The 18,423-nt window shown below is 38.4% G+C and overlaps 3 protein-coding genes and 1 pseudogene across 4 annotated transcripts; 2 read left to right on the top strand and 2 right to left on the bottom strand.

Annotated features, from left to right (window-relative positions):
- The first annotated feature begins 5 nt into the window (after positions 1–5).
- On the top strand, positions 6–3,617 carry LOC132103031 (uncharacterized). The gene is made up of 3 exons (XM_059507830.1): positions 6–350; positions 2,409–3,104; positions 3,403–3,617. Exons 1-3 carry the CDS (start codon positions 308–310, stop codon positions 3,486–3,488), a joined length of 825 nt encoding a protein of 274 aa, XP_059363813.1. The 5' UTR covers positions 6–307; the 3' UTR covers positions 3,489–3,617.
- Positions 3,618–5,535: 1,918 nt separating this feature from the next.
- Positions 5,536–8,243, bottom strand: LOC132095404 (uncharacterized). Its single transcript, XM_059500342.1, has 8 exons — positions 8,103–8,243; positions 7,643–7,708; positions 7,473–7,544; positions 7,047–7,222; positions 6,909–6,972; positions 6,436–6,607; positions 5,917–6,114; positions 5,536–5,639 (listed from the first exon to the last, which is right to left on the bottom strand). Exons 1-8 carry the CDS (start codon positions 8,112–8,114, stop codon positions 5,536–5,538), a joined length of 864 nt encoding a protein of 287 aa, XP_059356325.1. The 5' UTR covers positions 8,115–8,243.
- Positions 8,244–11,859: 3,616 nt separating this feature from the next.
- LOC132095396 (uncharacterized) lies at positions 11,860–13,857 on the top strand (annotated as a pseudogene).
- A 563-nt stretch (positions 13,858–14,420) lies between these two features.
- On the bottom strand, positions 14,421–18,203 carry LOC132096856 (transcriptional-regulating factor 1-like). 2 transcript variants are annotated; one of them, XM_059502509.1, is made up of 8 exons: positions 17,984–18,203; positions 16,341–16,492; positions 16,157–16,260; positions 15,962–16,022; positions 15,789–15,877; positions 15,580–15,714; positions 15,174–15,277; positions 14,421–15,056 (listed from the first exon to the last, which is right to left on the bottom strand). In XM_059502509.1, exons 1-8 carry the CDS (start codon positions 18,154–18,156, stop codon positions 14,585–14,587), a joined length of 1,290 nt encoding a protein of 429 aa, XP_059358492.1. In that variant the 5' UTR covers positions 18,157–18,203; the 3' UTR covers positions 14,421–14,584. The 2 variants fall into 2 exon arrangements, with proteins under 2 accessions (XP_059358492.1, XP_059358501.1); XM_059502518.1 differs by having other exon boundaries at positions 15,174–15,274.
- Between the last annotated feature and the right edge of the window lie 220 nt (positions 18,204–18,423).

Below are 18,423 nucleotides of genomic sequence, written 5' to 3'. Positions count from 1 at the left end.
CTCACATCTCCCCGCAGAGGCGTGCACACGGAGCTCAAATACAGCGCTACAGACGCGCGCATTTGACTCATTCGGTTTGTCGGAGCGTACAGTGAGGTAAGCAGAGCCGCGCTGCCCACGCCAACGAGAACATGCGTTTGTCTCGAACCATATCCACTCCCGACATTGAAACAACGCGTTCGTCTTAGTCTATCGTGAAGCGCCACTACCGCTACAATTTCGATTTTGGTGAAAAAAGTTTTACGAGGTGACGAAAGGTGCGACGGCTTGGACATCTACTTTCCGTTTTGCTGTTTGCGGAGGACGCATGATTCACCTGTGTCGGACCAAAAGCGAAGATTGCATGAAAGGTGAGAGTATTTCAGTGATACAAATAATATTAATTTGTTCTGTTGTACCAGTTTAAGATTGTCTTCTAGCCTGACCCACTGAAAAGTGGCTACTGGTCTCAGCTTATTAAGTCTTTTTAGCTGGGATATTTCATCATTGTATATTTGACTTTCTTGTTGGACTGTAAACTAGTGATGGATGTCTGCCAGGCCCATTAGTCAACTGAACAAATACTATGCACAAAAAAGTGTTTATTTCATGTTAATATCATTTAAATGTACACTTAATAATTGTACCTGACTGGAGTCCCAGTAAAACCAAGATGACATCAGTTACTTAAAAAAAAGCAATATCAGTCAACCACTATGAGGTAATTGCACTGGTTTGTAATAATTAACACTTGAAAAGTTGTGGATGACCATATGAGGACCTCTGAGTAAAGTTAAAGATGGACTTTCACTTAAAGCAGTGTTTTTGCTTGTCTGTAGTATTAGTCTGCGACTATGAGATAATCATCAGAATTGCTTTACATTTTATGCCTACTGTGTTTGAATGTTCTTATCGTGAGTATATCTGAGTATCTCTTTTTACACCAAATGAGGCAACAAAACACATTAGACAAATTTTTGATTATTCAACTTAAAAAAAAAGGTATTTTTTGACATGTAGTTCACAAAGCGCCTTCTTGTTCAGATGTTCACAAAGGTAATTTCCTTACAGATGTGCTTTGTTTGAGTGTCTACTTGTTGCCTGTAGATCAGATCAGTCTAGGTTTTTTCTTGTTTGCATTTCTCACTTGACCCACGCTATTACACACCATTTTCTTTGGGACAAGAAATATTTTGAAGGTGGCGTGATGTCGTCTAAAGCTGTTTCCTGTAGAAAGTTTCTCCTCCACAATAGGGATTGGAGCTAAAACGGTTGGAGGTCTGAGTGGAGACCCACATCAGAAGTGTATGGGGAGGTGGAAATAATGGGACAGAAAAAAGAGTGAGCGGAAAAAAATAAAATGCAGCACAATGTTATCGGCCACATGGCTGGCACAATGAGGGAATAAAAGTGAGATGTTTTTGGGAACACGAGAAAGAAGAAAAAACAGCCGCAAGTGTTACATAACTTCATCAAGGCAGAACTATAGCACCCCTCTGTGCATTTAGACTTGGCATAATGAGGCCCTCAAGGGCATGTTAACACAGGTTTGTTAAAATACATGTTTGAAATTGGTGATGAAAAACATGTTTTAACACACTAAGTATATAATTAAGAGAAATGCTTGTACTTAACTGTAAGAAGCAGGTTAAGAAAGGAATTTCTGGCATGGTCATATGTCAATGTAGCTCGAGTTTCTTGATCAGTTGCATGATGCATGCAGGATCCATGATATTTTGGTACCATATTGATTATCAGCTGATGTTAAATATTTATTTATAAGGATCCGTACTGAATATTTGCTTGTGTGCATGCTCGTTTTTGACAGAATTTTTATTTCAGTAAGTCCATCCCAACTTGGAACAAAATCTAACTTAAACATGAACAAAATCTTATAAATAAGTTAAATCTTATAAATAAAACTTGAAGTTAAACATTGCTGAATTGAAGAGGAAAAGTACTTCTCGATGTCCCCACACACGTTTGTTATTGTCCTTTTTCCAGCAGTGTCTCGGATGACTCACAGACGACAGACGTTCTTCCACTCTTGCTACGCAAATGCGGCCTGTTTAATATTTGAAGTTCATGTGCTGAACGCAGGAGGAGACCATGCACAAGTGTGCGTTAATGCTGGGCTGAAACGGATCCTATCCTAAGATCTTGGGTGTAGGTTTATTTGTAGCCGTTTTTCCATGAAGAGCTGACAGACAGCTGCAGTCGGATTGCCACTTAAGAACATAATGTTCTGGGTCATTTTGTTTAAACATTAAGGTAGTGTGTAGCTAAATATATATGAAGTGAAAAACATGGTTAAGAACAGTAACACTTGGACCACACAAGTAAATGTCTCACTGGGGAAAAGAGCATGTTGTGTTGAGATTTTCACCTCATGAGAATGACAACATCTTTCTCTTCCTTCTTTGCTTTAGATCTCAAGGCTATACTCGGCTGCGCCACACTGGGAGGCTTGCTGGATAAGCAGAAGCATCCCTGTGTCTACACAAAAGGGAAAAAACTCCAGCTTCTGTCTTCTACAACGATGGCCTTGGCCTCCTTCCATCTGATGCAAACTCTAAAAAACTCTCCAGCTGCTCTGCGTAAGCGATTCTGCCGCGACCGCACAGAGAGCCTGTCTCACGGCGATCCCCTCTTCAAGGTGCACTACCTTGGCACCAAGAAGATCTTCTCCCTGGACTTAGAGCAGGCGGAGGATGCCATCAATCGACTCCTGGATGGGGCCCCTAGGAAGCTTTCTAAAGATCACGCCCTAGTAGTGCGACCCCGATATGTAGAAGTTAAAGAACTAAGCACGGGAAGACAGCTCACCAAGACCTACTTGCAGGATATTGCATACTGTGCCTCGCATACGGCTAGACCCAATGTGTTTCTGTATATCTGCAGGCAGCCCGGTCAGCAGCTACAATGCAGAGTGTTCTGGTGCAGTCGGGCAGAAAGGGCAAAGGACATGACTGCCTGCCTAGCAATGTCTTTTCAGAGAGCGCTCAACGACTGGCAGGGAGGATGTGCCACGTTAACGCAAGGGCAAGGAATCACTAAAGAGCCAGAGATTCCTGGAACACCCACTGCACCCAAAGGGTCAACATTGCCAGCTAGTTTGGGAAAAGGTGAGTTGAAGCAAGACAAAGTGGAAACAGATGAATACAGTATTCCTGTAGCTCAAACAGAAAGGTGCTAGCAATGCCAAAGTCATTGGGTTGATTCCCAGGGAATGCATGAACTGATAAAATGTGTACCTTGAAAACAAGTCACTTTGGATAAAAGCATTTGGCAAATTATTTAATCTAATGTAAATGAGTGTGATGAATGCAACCATTAGAATTTTTGACTATTTTACATTTCCTTTATGCTCTGTTTTTCTATTTCAGTGTTGTAACTTTGTGTTTTGGATTTTTTGTGTTGCAGTCCGTTGGAAGAAGAGGGGGTCGGTGTCCCACAGTCCTCTCCGTGCCATTTCCAGAAGAGGTTCTGCAAGTGACAACTGGCACTGATGTTCCCCATCCCACTGTGAACTTTTACAACAGTCATTTTGGGATGCTTGGGAATTTCCAGTGTTGAATGTGAGGAAAAGAACAACCACACCTGCAGCTGATGGAATTTTTGAACTTTGATAGAATTTGCAACTCGTCTGTATCTGAACCGCCACCACATTTGACTTTACCAAAGTGATAAAATTCTAATAGATTTCTAGAGGTCATTGTTTGGTTTAGGAAATTGAATTAAATTTAATCTCAGTTTGCTTAAGGACTATTAGACGATACCAAAACTGCTCATCTGAGCTGAACTGGTGTCTAGTTTAAAAGCCATGTATGCATCACAGAGTTGAGTTTTTCAACTCGGTCTCCTTCTCTGTGTATTGTATGGCTGGGTAGTTTGTTGAAGTGACTGATGAGCAGTGAGACAGTTTTTGTTTGTATTAGAGGTGTCAGATGATGATCTGTGTGGAAAGTGGGTGGATGCATGATTGTAAACAGTAGCAGGACCAGAACATCAAAGTAACTGCTTTGGAAAACTGTTTCTATCCCAAATGCACAAAAGGAAGCAATGCTCTTTTTCATATGGCCAAAACCTCCACACATTGTTACTGATGATTGAATTAATATTCATCTCTCAATGTGATCATTCATGTTGTATTATTTACTGCATATTTGTATACAAACTTGACAATCAGCACTGGTTGTAATTTAGCATTAGAAAAAGACAGAGGTACTGATTCTTGTTTCTGGTTGGTCTATAATAGCCATATCCTGCTTTGCCTGGTTTTACCTCAGTCTGCCTTTTTTTTTTTTTAAATCTGAGTTTTTCCAAGCTTTGAACTTGAAGCATAGGTTCCAAACAGATAAAGAGGAATAGAGTTAGTGATGTTGCTGTGTGCTCTTAAATTGAGAATGTTTTCTCCAAGCACCTGCATTCCAGCAATTATTTAGGCTTTTTTTCTGTAACTGCAAGTTGTTTCACTACATCAGCCCATTTTTGTTTAAGAAGAAAAAGTCACTGTCTCCAGGCAACAGCTTAAGACATCAGAATGCTGACTGATTCAAAGGTATTCTTGCATTGAGCATCATGTCCTTGAAAAAGAAGCATCTTTGCACTGCAGTTATGTGTAGTTCTAAATCACATTTTTAAGTGGCCTAGTTGCATAAACCAAGTATTTGAAACAAGGACACCCTGCTTGACATGACTGGAACAATCAAGATTTCCTAGTAGAAAAGGTCCAGCACCATAAGTGGCTATTTGCTTCACACTGTTACATACGCTCACTAGAGCATTGCATTATATATAACAGTAGTATACAGTCAGTGCCTCGTGGTATAAAAAATTCTGACTGATGTTGTGCCAATTACATCAAAGGATTTTTTCCCATTTTATCCTTATGGATCTTATTTAAAGTCATATTAAACCGTATCTCGTACTACAATGACCTCAGATCTGTTCTTGGATCTGTTCTGTCTGCTTTATGAGGCGTTTAATGTTCTATGAATGTTCTTGTACTATTTTCATGTACGTATTTAAATATATGTATTTTATGGAATATTAAACTTTTTATACATGAAATGTCTGTGTCCTGTATTCTATTAATTTATTAAACAAAGACCTCAATAACTTTTAAAAAGCCAGTAGTTACTTGATTTTCAGGACAGATTGGATCCTTAAAGAGGGAGCAATTTCTGTGTAAGTCATGGGGCACAAATCTTTTAATACGAGGGATTAAAATGCTCCTGGTCTGATTTCATAACTTTTCAAAGACATGTATGTGATTCACAAAAACATGCCATGGCTGATATTTACAAGCTTAAAGTCATGGGGCTAAAGCTATCATATATATATATATAAGGAGCATTGAACCATGAACTAACATGTATGTGTGTGTGTATATATATATTTATATATATATATATATATATATATATATACATATATCGTTGTATATATATATATATATATATATATATAAATGTTAGTTCATGGTTCAAATTTTTACAATTCTATTGTTTAGCCGAAATGGTAAAAGCAGTGATCCTTTGGAGTTTAATACCCTCATTTGGCGGGTAAATGATGAGTCCTGTTACTACCCTGAAATCTTTGGACCTCAGAAAGGCTTTGGAAATGAAGTCTTCTCAGTGGCTTCAACTCTTCCACAACTAAGACACAAAGTGAGGGAAACAGTGTATTAGAGGATAATGCTATAATCCAATCTAAGGCCCAAAACCGTAACCACTGCGGCTCTAGGCAGAAAATTCTGTCCCACAGTGAAATTAATATATGCAACAGACACAGGATATATACGAAGATGGCCTAAGACTTTGCGGTTTCGATTTTTGTATTGTTTTTCTTACTCATACCCCTTATTGAATGAGCACAATGACTAAAGAACATTCAAAATATTTGGATCCAAGATTTCCCAGACTCTGTGCTCACCCATATCATAGAACATTTCCTCTCGGTTTCCCTGAACCACAATCATCTCCAGGAAATTCAGGAGGGCCCCAGTGACCAGGAAGCGCTCTGGGAGGGACAGGGTTTGGAGGTAGCTCATGTCCAAAGAGAAGGGGTTGTCGGGAGGCGGCATGGTGCACAGTCCCACCATCTCACTCACTATGTCCCAAACATGAGTTCCTACAGGGCAGATAAAAGGTTTGTGTGTTATGCAAGTCCTTTGTAAAAATCAAATGTACATTATACTTAGTAAGAAATTTGCTAAATATTTGGTAAAGGTGAGATGGTGTGATGAGAGGTTGATATGCATTATGGTAACACAAAAATACATGGATGTACAACTACCAAAAGCCACTAAAGTAAGTTGTATGTGTATTTATATATAATCTTTAACCTTAAAAAAGTACAGTAAAACTTTGATACGTGAACATAAAGAAATTGTGTTTATAATAAAATTGTGAAAATATGGCGAATAAAAGTGAAAGATAAAGATCTTAAAACCTTGGGATGTTGAAACCCAGTCTGTGATGGACTTCAGCTTCATTGGTGTATCTCTGACTAGTGTATCAGTTCCTCCGATGTTTACTAGGCGCTCATGATTGGATCGAATCCAGGCATAAGGTTGCCCATACTTGGCATAGCCGGCTAACAGGAACAGGGTGCAGTTAATTTCCTGCAATGACAAAATATATATTTTGAGAGCCTTGATCACTTCATGACAACCAGAAAGTTTGTCTTAATATCTTATATAAAGATATTGTGGAATATATTAAAATAACAGTTATTTTAAATTGCAATAATACTTCACAATATCACTGTTTTTACTGTATTTTTAGTCAAGAGAAATCTTAAGAGATCTCAAACATTCGAATGGTTTTTTTTTTCTCCAATCTAAACTAACCATTGATGACCAGTGCATTTTAAGATTGGTAATGTTCTTAATCTTTGAATTTGACATTGGCAATGATACTCACAGGAACAGCGATCTCTCTCTCACTGGGTGAGGCTGGGAGAAGATGAGAATCAACATTCCTATAACTGAGTAATGAAAATAATTGATACACAGCACTTATCTTATAATCGGTAAATTCTAAGGATATTTTTTCCTCCACCTGCTGGGAGTTTGTTGCTGTGTGGCATCTGGTGTCTCTTGTTTGTGTTGTGGAAGTGGCCCTTCTCCTGCTAAAGGCGAGCTGGTATAGTCGCTGTCCAGGCTGTAAATGCTACTGCAAGTTGAGCTGGTAAAGGTGGAGGCCACAGAAATGGCGAACCCAGGAGAACGGCATCTCTGTGAGCAAAGAAACACTCTCTGTAAGATATAACTGACACTGATGCAGCAGCACTTGAGCCTGACTATGTTTAATATTCCCAGAGATATACTAGTAAGTTTAAAAATGTGTGTTTTATATAATTAACATCTTCTCAAACACATTTTTCCATATATATATATATATATATATATATATATATATATATATATATATATATATATATATATATATAAAGTGAGATAGAAAATAAAAAGAGATAAATCCCACCAAGTCATCATTGACCACAGTCAGCAGAAGTTCCTCTCTGCCTCTTAGCCAGGGCTGAAAATAATGGAAGCCCTGCAGACAGACATAAAATACAGTGGCATGAGCTTTAATTACCTCAGAAAGTCCTGTAATTTTCATTAAAAATGAAATTGTACATAGGAAAAGCTCACCTGTAAAGAACCCAATATTGCAAGCTCCGACAGGAATTGCTGAAGTCTTGCCCTTTGTTCTTGTCCCTGCATCAATCACAAAAGGCAAAACAGTTTATATAATTAATTATTATAACGTACACAATAAACACTTAAATAACAACAAATTGCTTTTAAACCCATATGTAGAATGAACAGGATTTGATGAAGCCCACATGTACTAAGGGCTCGTCGCTTCGTTACTATTAAACGGCTGCCCAGCCAATAATTGCCAGTGATGGGTTGAGGAGAAAATAAAACCTTTTGCATTTAATATGTGAATTTACAATTAATGTTTTCACCAAACACGTCATCATAATACGACCTCTGCAACACCGTTTATGACTGCCAAACTAAATCTAATCGAATACCTAAATGATTTTGAGCACAAAATACGCCTATAAATAAGCATGCAATCAAAAGAACATTTTCATATACTTACACCAGAACTCATGTTTTACATGTACAGTGATGGACAATCAAATCAATCGGTTGTAAACAGATGCATTTACATTGAGCAAATGAATGCCAGGACATTATCTTGCCTATTTCCACATCCACTTCTTTCCCCTGCAATGCATTTGGGGGGGGGGGGTCAATAAACATCATCTGCGTGTTGTGTTCTTACAGAAAAACGTATAATCACCCGTTTATAATACTTTTATGTATTTTTGGAGAGTAAGATTTAACACACCATCACAGGATACATTTGACGGATCAAATCTAATTAATCCTAAAACGAATAGTCAATGACTTTTAAAAGTTCCATGATTAAAAGTTAACTAAGACCAACATGCAAAATCTGGAAGAAATAGCAATATGGTTTTATAGCCAATGATGCACTGCCGTTTTGTATTCAGTTAAGAATTATCCAATGTTTATGTAGCTTAATATAATAGTGCAGTGGTCAGGCACTGTAATTTAGCAAAAGTAGCATAGCAAGGTTATTATTTGCATTAAGCCACATTGCCAGGTCATCACTTATTGCCTAATAACACAGTTAACAGATTAAATGAAGAAATGATGCAGTATTAAAGCTTATGACACTGTGGTTTGGCTGTCGTAGGTGGGTTAGGCTGGGGTTTAGATGGTTGGCCTGGTGGTCTCCCAATCTGGCCAGCTAACAAGTGCCCAAAACCACTATAAAACCATCAAACCAGACATCAAAATTCTCTCGTGACATATAATCATCAGTCTTCCACTACTAATACTGCCTGTGCCAATAAATTGGTGACTTGTACATCAGTACTTTTGTATGTTTCAAGTACTTTAATAGTTTCAACCGTTTATCATAAAAGGTCAATAATTTCTTCATATTTAATTTCAGCAAATTAATAAATCACTCATTAAATTCAGGTTAACAAGAAAGGACTTGCGGGTGAATTCTGTGTTGACTACAATTTAGCTGTAGACAGACAAGTGACTCACTGTATATATCAAGCAAAATGATGTCAGGCCACCCTGTTGCCCACAACAGGAAGTGAACACAATAGCAAGTGCTCAATGCTGCCAGAAGATATTCAGTGGAATGTGTATTGTCAACTTGTGGAGCTATAATAAATAGAAGACATTATGTACTTTCTGTTTTAATGAGTCAGTGATCTTATTAATTGTTCTGCTGTAAAACCAAACGCTGTTTCACTTTTAGTCACTTCTCAAAATATAATAAAGTGTGATATGAGATCACTGTTTCTCATTTTAGTTTGTGAGAGTTTGTTCCTTTTTCTCACAAGGGGACCATCATTCCTGAACGCTACTTCTATTTTCAAATCAAAATTGTATTTCTAAATTGGATGCCAAAAGCTTCAGCTTCTGACATTTTAGTTTTGAAAGTTATATTTCAAATATGAAATATGGAATGTTCAAATGTGAAATTATTCATTTTTATAAGTGTTACATCTGTTCATCAAGTGGTTATCGAATGGTTTAAATTTCTAAACTGACCTCTCATACCCGTCTGACTAGCAAAAATCAAGACACAGTTGGACTCATCTCTCTTCTAGTGTGCAGAAGGGAGAGGGCATTGGAATATCCTTGATACCTTTGGCCCAGTATAATTTTATAGACCTGTTTCTGCACCCTTTCAAGCTGTTTAACTTGATCGGTAGTCAAAACTGTGCCAAACAGGTACTGCATACGTTAACACAGGGCGCACATACCCTGTGTAGATGATAACCAATTCTTTACCTCAAACATCAAGTGCCTTTAGCCCGTGTAGAGCAAACAGCTTTCTGTTGGCTGAGGTCAGCATGTGATCCACTTGACCATCCCATTTCTAATCACTCTGGGTGGTACCCCTAAAATTTAAGTCACAGATTTCAAAAGTGTTCTGATCTACAGAAAGTGATGGCCAAGCTGGTATCTGTTTCATGTGGGTAACATGTAAAACCTTTTTTTGAGTTGTTTAGTTTTGTTTTTCTACCCAGATGCCAAGATCATTCAATGTCTGTTGGAGAGTACAGGGCAGATGAGGAGTCCACCTCTGAGTCATGTTGTCAACATTTCCAGTGGTCTGTTTGATCCTGGAAGGCACTGTTAATCAGTGCTAGAAAGATTATGGGTCCCAGTATGGTTCCCTGAGCAACTCCACATGAGGGATATTCCCAATCAGATAGATATCCCTGATAATGCACTCTTTGATGACGATTAGACATAAAAATTACAAATCCATGGAATGATGCTAGGTCTCACTCCAAGATCCAGGAGGCTCTGTACTGCTAGTATATGGTCTACTACATCGAAAGCCTTGGCAAAATCAGTTGTAATTTAATGTGCACACTGAACCCGGTTCTTCGCTGTCCTTATACACAAAGTCCACCAGACTAACTAGATTGTGTTGTGAAATGGTTCTGTGAACTACCAAACTGCCTAGGATCAAGGGATTGGCGTAATACTGTTCTTATGTGTCTACCTTGTCCTACAGCTGGCAGTGTTAAAGATTTCTCAGCTTTCTCTGTGGTAAGTGGTTAGCTATTCTTAATGGTTTGTTTTTAAGTCCTGGTTTTGGGTGCATATTTAATTTTATTTATTTATTTTTCCCTTCTAGGCCCAACGTTCAACAGTTAAGGCCTGGCAGGTGATGCTTCAACAAGAGGAACAGCAATCTGAAGTCATATCGGCTGAAGGTGCTGCTGCTCTGGGCTACTTCATAAAAGTTACACCTGGCAGAAACGCCCATTGCTATGATTGAATGACAGCCCCGGAGACTTGCCCATACATAGAAAATATGGTTTCGATTGTACCTTACCAATTCGAGCCAGAGTATGATGATGATGAAAAGGTTGACTGACAAGAGACTAATTCGCAAGTAAAGACATTTACTCAGAGCAGGACATTTCTCAGTGATAAGTGTCAAGTGTCGACAAGTTTGAGGTAATTATAAGATGTGATAAAACAAATTTACTCTCACAGCATAGGATACAGCGTCTTCTCGACATGATGTTAACCACACAGAAATTTTACTGTTTGTGGGTGGCAAATTGGCGACGTAGAATGTGTGGGCAGTCATTATACAAATGTGTTACTTCGTGACGTTGAACTGTAACAGAATAAGATTCGAATTCCTGATGACTCGTTTAGGCGATTGTGAGCCGACTATTATTTTTTTTTTTTGATAGACAATAATTTTATTTAATATGCACTGTCGACTTAACAGTTGCTACATAAAACACTGCATGAAAGGTAATATCATAATAATAGGGGCACTTTAAGACAGAATAGGGACATGTGGCCTAATCTCAAATGTTTACAAAAATATTTAGTATTGCCTTGAAACTTTCGCACTGCATCTAATGCAGGGATCAGCAACCTTTTCGGCATGACGTGCCATTTTTTATTTTTATGGTTAACCACTGTGCCAACACAGCCCCCCACACCCCGATATAATTCTGTATTTAAACGGTACATACACAATTTTTTATTATACGATAAAAAAAGTTTTTTTAACGTTTAATCAACGTTAATGCACTGCTTTAATTGATGAACGTGCACACACAGACACACACACACACACAACACACACCACTCGCACACAGAGATCTGAGATCGTGCTGTGCAAAATGTAGCATTCAGAAGCTCATAAACCTATGAGTGTTGTCACGCTACTTTTATTAATCGATACTGAATCGCTACATTATATTTTTTCAACAACAAAGGGGCAAAATCGCTTCATTGTCTGCAGAGAGACAATTTACCTGGAGATGATTATAGGAGTTGATGGTGACGTCGTAGGTGGGCACGCTGCAGCAGACCAAGACCACTCTCTAGTGGTCCGTGACGAGGTTGTAGACTGCAGCATCCCCTTATAGGTATAGTCCATACGATCCTAGAATTTGTTCCTTTCAAGCATCCCAATGTAACTTGGATTAGGAATTGAGTCAAATGTTAACTTGTGCCTACAGAGTTTTGTGACCAACAATGTGTATAATGAGTTTTACATTGTTAAACTGACGTACCAGCAAGTGTTTGTGGACCAGCGTGGTGTGAAGGCTATGCACAACGTGGTTTGGCAAATGGCTACTCCACCAATTCCTTATCCTCATTTTTCCTCCTTATTAAATTTGGGCACATCATGGCTTCTCCTTGGGATATAACTGAATTAGTCTCTATGGTACTGACTGTTCCAGAAAAGATCCCTGAGGAGAGAGTCCTCACAGTGTATCTGGGTAATATTCCTTTTGATGTCGAGCTGGTGTATGTGGAGCTGAATGGGGAGGTGATCTCTGTACTGACTGCCACACAGATGGGATACTCAATCACCAGAGTCCCTAAAGACAATAACACCTTTGCGTACATCATTAGGGTGCCGTTTATTGACCAATTTGATGTGAAGCAGGTGACTCCGTTTTTATTAACGGCATTCTCTAGATCAGGAGGAATTGAAATCAGGGCTGCAATGGGGTATTAGGGGTGTGTAGAAAACCTGAGATTGAGAAAAGCCAGAATTTACTAGAAAGATCTGGTTTTCAGAGTTCTATGTCTCATTCTTCTAGTATATTTCAGAGGGCCTTTGAGTACTCTCTGGAAATTAAATGGACTTTGAATATCATGCCTCAAATGGAGGCCTATTACCATTTTACCTCTGTGACTGCTTTCGTTCTTGATGTCCATGATATCCAGAATGTCTGTAAGAACCAATAACTCTTAAGGTATTGGCCATCGGAGACATCTTAACACATTAACAACTTAAACACTTTTTTCTCTCTCCACAGCCCCTCCGGGTTTTGACAGTGGGTATGCTGACTATGGCATAAGGACCATAAGAAGAATGATTACTTGTGGGACATTGCCATCAAGCCCTACACTGACCTCACAGCTGGCATCTGAGCATGGCTACATCATGAACAATTAAAACACCACCTTAGTGTTGCATGTTCCTCTCTTTACCATTGGATATGTCTATGAGGTTAGACTTGATCCCAGTTGCAGTGTCCATTTTAAGTTTCTCAATTACCCTTTTGAGTTGTTGACTGTGTGGCTGATATAAAATGCCTCTCTCTGTTAATATGATATTACTCTGCAGCAGTTCTATGGTACTCTTGAACTTCTCACCAGACATGTGAAAACCTTGAAGATTGAGCAGTCCTCGGCCAAACGCTGCCTCTTCCGAACCACTGAGCTCTTGGGTAAAGTAACAGCTTTTACTGGCTTCACCCAAATCTATGGCATTGGTGTCAGAAAGAGTTTGTTTGATCTAATATCGGTCTAGGGATAGAGTGGTAAATGATTGTGTAAAGTGACAAATACAATATTCATTTTGGTTGCAGCTAAAGTTTCTTCTTTGCAGTGTGCTCTACTGAGGATGTGATGACTGTAGTGAGTGACATCACTAAAGCGTACATGTACCTACAGCAGAACCTGCCAGAACCACACTATTGGACACAAACTGCAGACTTCAAGAAAATGATGAGTCTAGGGTCCTCTTCTCTTTTGTACTTTACACCTGTGGCACTAGATTTCAGGTGTGCTACCGAATTTCTCCACAAGAACAGTAAATCCTTAAATTTTGACCTTGTGAGGATGGGCCAGGGTTGCCAGGTCTGGGTAACAAAGCCAGCACTGGTCACAAAATTGCTTCAATCACATTCTAGTGGGTCCTTCTTGGTTAAAATTTCTTTCTGGTATTTTTAAGAGATTTTTAAAAAATTATTACTTGTTTAATTTTAAAAGCTAAATTTGTCCAAATGTGACCCAAATAAGTTTGTTTTATTTTTGCTTGGTTTCTTGGCTTATTTATAATCATGACCATGAGGTGTATTTGAAAGCCTTTTTGTGGACAGAGCTGAGAAACCTGGAATTGGACTAATCAAGGACCCTGTGAAGGGCAAGTTAATTAATCAATGATTTTAGAATCATGTGTGTTTGTAAGTGCTTATAATAATCTTGATATTGCTTTCTATTTTCAGTTCCTTCCCAAATGCTTAAGCCCATGCAACTGCAGAAACAAACCGTTATGAAGCCCTCTTTGCAGATACCTGTTGCAAGGAAACCAGCTGACTCGAAATGCTCAGTGGTCATTAGGTGGTATTCATCTGTACACTGTTTATAAGAAATCTTCAAGTCATGGCAACTTGTTTTAATTCAAGTTGAGAAATTTGTACAACAAAGTTAATTTTACTGTACAACAAAGTTAATTTTACTTTAAGGCAGCAACTGAACTTTCTTGAATTTCAGAAGCTTTATTTTTAGATTAGACGTAATATTTAATAAACTTATCTTAAACGTTTGTCTGTAAGTTACAAACAGTCTGTAACTGTTAAAATAAAAACAGTTCCTTCAAGAACTTGGCATCCTTTTGTCACATTACAGTGGGTTCTTCGATTTGCAAAGTCTTCAAAAACACTCTTGAAAGCAGTAATACATCTCTTACGTTCTTATGGCATTGAAGTTTAAAAAAAATTGTTTAAGTCAGTTTTGGTATGTCAGTTATTGGGTATCAGCCCATGGTTTACTGACACTGTCCTGTATGCTCAAATGGAGCCCATTTACCATGGATCCTCTGTTATAGAACAGTCCTCCTGTGTCTACACTGTGAAGGGAGCCCCATGTCTGCTGGTGTCCAGTGTGGAGTGGTAACGGAGGTGCTTTAGACACATTCTGTGGATTCTGGGTGGGAGCCATGCAACTGGTACTGCCTGCCGGGCATGTAGTCTTTGTGCTTTGAAGAAAAGCCAACTGGGTCTGTGACTGAACCAGATTCTGAATCAGACTTTGGGTCAGGATGTGATTCTGATGGTGGCTCGGGGTTAGGATTTGCTGGTTTGGATGAGTCAGTGCTCTGGTCAGGTTAAGGTTGTGGTGATGGTTTGGGTGTATCTGTAGTTTATCCCTCCAGTCCTCTTGCTGCTGCCGATGGATCTTCATGTGAGCATTTCTACTTTTGATTTTATAGAACATCCTGTAAAGACATTTTACAAGGTCAAAGGGAAGGCTGAACAACACTTAATATGAAACAAAGACCATGAATGTCAATATTGTCAGTACTATAACACAGGCAAAACTGGTCTATGCTTACTTTCCGCACTGTTTGCAGGGAAAGTTTGTGGGAAGTGGTGGGGTAGGAATCAGTCTGTCAATGCTGGCTTGGTTAACCATCATCTTTGTGGCTGGCGTCACCTGCTGGGAAAAGCAAAACTCAAAAACATGACATTGTACGAACCATGTGCGATCTATTGTGTGTGATGGTTCTGTAAAATGTTGTATTTTTTAATGCGCAGCGTTTGTTTTCTATGCGATTGAGGTAGCCTAAGACTGGGCAAAAGCAATCAGATAAAAACAACTGATTATCATTCACATTTTTGTCTTAAATGAGAAGTCAGACTTTATTATAAAAAAAACATTACACACCGATCATGGGTTTGCCGGATCAGCTCTTATGCTAGTATAGAATGACACTGCGCTGTAATCAAAGCCAGTCTTACCTGACTGATGATGGCTGCAATTCTCTCTTCCTCCAGACTTTCTTTTTCTCTCTCCCTCTGCTTGTTTTGTTTCTCTGAGAGCCTCTTGGAGTTGTAGTAGAATTCAATACACTGTGACACCTGCTTTGTTCTCACCTGAAAGTATGACAACTGTAAATATTCTGATATTTGGTGGTTTTAGAGTAGCAAATATATTACCAATATATTACCATTTTGTGTATGAAGGAGAAGTCTTTCCCATAAATTGTAAATGCTTTATGGAACAGCTTTTGTTCACTCAAAGTCCATATGTCCATGCCTAAATGGAAAGTGAAATTGGATTAGTCTTATTTATAATATGCTGACTGTAAAAGTCTTCGACGTTCAACAAATGAGTGTTTACCAGAATAGTGATAGTTTTCTGATGGAGGGGAGTTTTTAAACAACAGCATCTCCAGTGCTGCCTGTTACCAGGAAAAATAAGGAAATTAAATATTATGCTGCATTATTTTGTGAAAGACAGGCATCAGAAGAAGTCAGAAAGCAATCAGAAAATATTAATCTACAAGCATGAATTCATAATGAATATTGCACTCACTAAAATGTTTCCCTGGCAATGAGACAGGCTATGAAGAGCAAGCTCCAGATTGGCGCCACCTCCTGGTAGAACACTGGAGGCACTCAGGTCAAGAAGATTCTCCACTGAGGTTCGAGATCACACTCATTAATAAAGAGAAAAAACTAGTGTTCTAATGATAATTTAAATATTTTACTTTGATTACCGTGCTGTAAAAGGGTGTCATTTTCCTCTAGCTCTGCCCAAGGTTTCCATAACATCTCCTCCCTGACTGGTTCCTCTGGACACACCTCAGGCTCTCTTCCTATTATCAAATCTGGCAGCTCAGCTTGGAACTCTGGGCCTATATTTATGAACCTTGAGTGTAAATGTGAGAAGGTTTCATGAAATCAGCTGTCTCAAAGAAGCTTGACAAATAAATTTCTTAAAGGGGTCAAATGATGCGCCATATGATGCGATTTAAAGTTTTCCTTTCTCTGGAGTGTTTCAAGATGTTTGTGAAACGATAAGATCCCTAAAGTTGCAAAGATTAAAGTCTCAAACCCAAAGAGATATTCTTTATAAAAGTTGAGACTTGTCCATGCCCTCACACCTCATTTAAACATGCCTCCACATGTCTATGTCACTGTGTGGGAAGATTTGCATAACACTGACCAAATGTTCACGAAAAGAAAGAAGGCCTAATTTTCCACTGATGATTAAAACGTGAGTTTTGAGCAGTATAGAGTAGAGCTAGTTCTTTGTCATTTCTCCAATCATAAATGCAGACATGGTTTAATGTTTACGTAGCATGATACACAATGCAACGCATAAAAAGACAATATAAGTCATTATAATCAGTAATTATGTCACCACTGGTTACTACAAATTCCTCGTTTGCAATGGGTTTTATTGTTTTTGTCTCATCCTGCCAGGACTCGGTATTACAGTTGGGTAAGAGGCATAATTTCCGTCACATGCTTGAGGCATTCAGCCAATCACAACGCACTGGTTAGCTGGCCAATCGGAGCACACCTCGTTTTCTTAACTATGAGCTTTGTAAAAATCGATGCGTTTCAGAAAGGCGGGGCATAAAGGAGAAACACATTATGTGCAGTATGTGGAAAATAATGCTTTTTTGACCTTAAACTGCATTTCATTGCACCAAATACACAAAATAGTGTTCTTTTTAGCAATGTCATATGACACCTTTAACCCATTGGTGTTTTATATATATATATATCAAATTTGGAACAAAACATGAATTGGAAAAAATGTTTCATGTAAAATTCAGCATTTTTGTGCATTTTCATTAAAATAAACTTAATTGTTTTTTTAGTTTCACTTTTCAAACTTTTTTTATTTTTTTATTTAAGTCTGTGGTCCAAAGCATTCAAGATTTACGACAAGATTTTCATTTTCAGGTCTATGCACAAAAACTGGATAACAGGTAATAAATGGAACTATTCAATAAATATAATTTACCATGAATCCCCTAAAAAACAAGATATTAAATAAAAAAAAAACGTTATCAAACTACAGTAAAGTACATTCATTTCATTTAAATTAAAAAAGGTCATTTTGACCACCATGCGAACAATGCCAGAGGGTTAAAATTAGGAAGATTACACACAACCAAGCAGATGCTCACCCAATCAAGAAAGAAAAAAACGTTTTCATTATTTAACTCCCGACAGATTATTGTTGTCAAATAAGTTATGATTCTTTTTAACTGTTCAGGCATGCTCTTAATAATAATAATAAGAAGATTAAATCATTTGTATTAGGGGAAATAATAGAAATGCTTCCTGTATGACACCAATGAGCGACCAAAACTGAGAAGAAACAAACAAACATCTGAATGCTTACCTTTGTGAATCATCATCTTTCCTCTCGTCTGTCCACAGAGCTCTGTTTTCCACAGTTAGGGAAGACAATAGATTGCAGAAGAGCCCCGTTCCACTACGTGTCGGGTTCAGCATCGGAGGTGGCGTATAGTGAGGTTTAGTTTCTTCCCAGTTCTCCATGAGCTCTTTACTCATCTGGATCACGCTGCTGAAAGGGACTCCAGTGTATACAGAACTTGGAACATTCTAAAAGTGAGGCAAATAAAGCTGCATGTGAGAGATCTGCTTAAAATGATGCTGTAGAGCCAACCACAGCTGAACAGCTGAAAGCATAAATACTTGTGGTTTTAACCTGTAACAGTTAAAGTTTATATTTAATGTTTTATATTTATTAAAAGTTTAGGGCTGGTAAGATTTTTTTATGTTTTGGAAAGTAGTGTCTTATGCTCACCAAGGCTGCAT

This window comes from Carassius carassius, chromosome 2, assembly GCF_963082965.1.
Source record: "Carassius carassius chromosome 2, fCarCar2.1, whole genome shotgun sequence".
Classification (NCBI taxonomy): Eukaryota; Metazoa; Chordata; class Actinopteri; order Cypriniformes; family Cyprinidae; genus Carassius; species Carassius carassius.
Note: the sequence above shows the minus strand (reverse complement) of the source record. Positions and strands in the feature narration are given on the sequence as shown.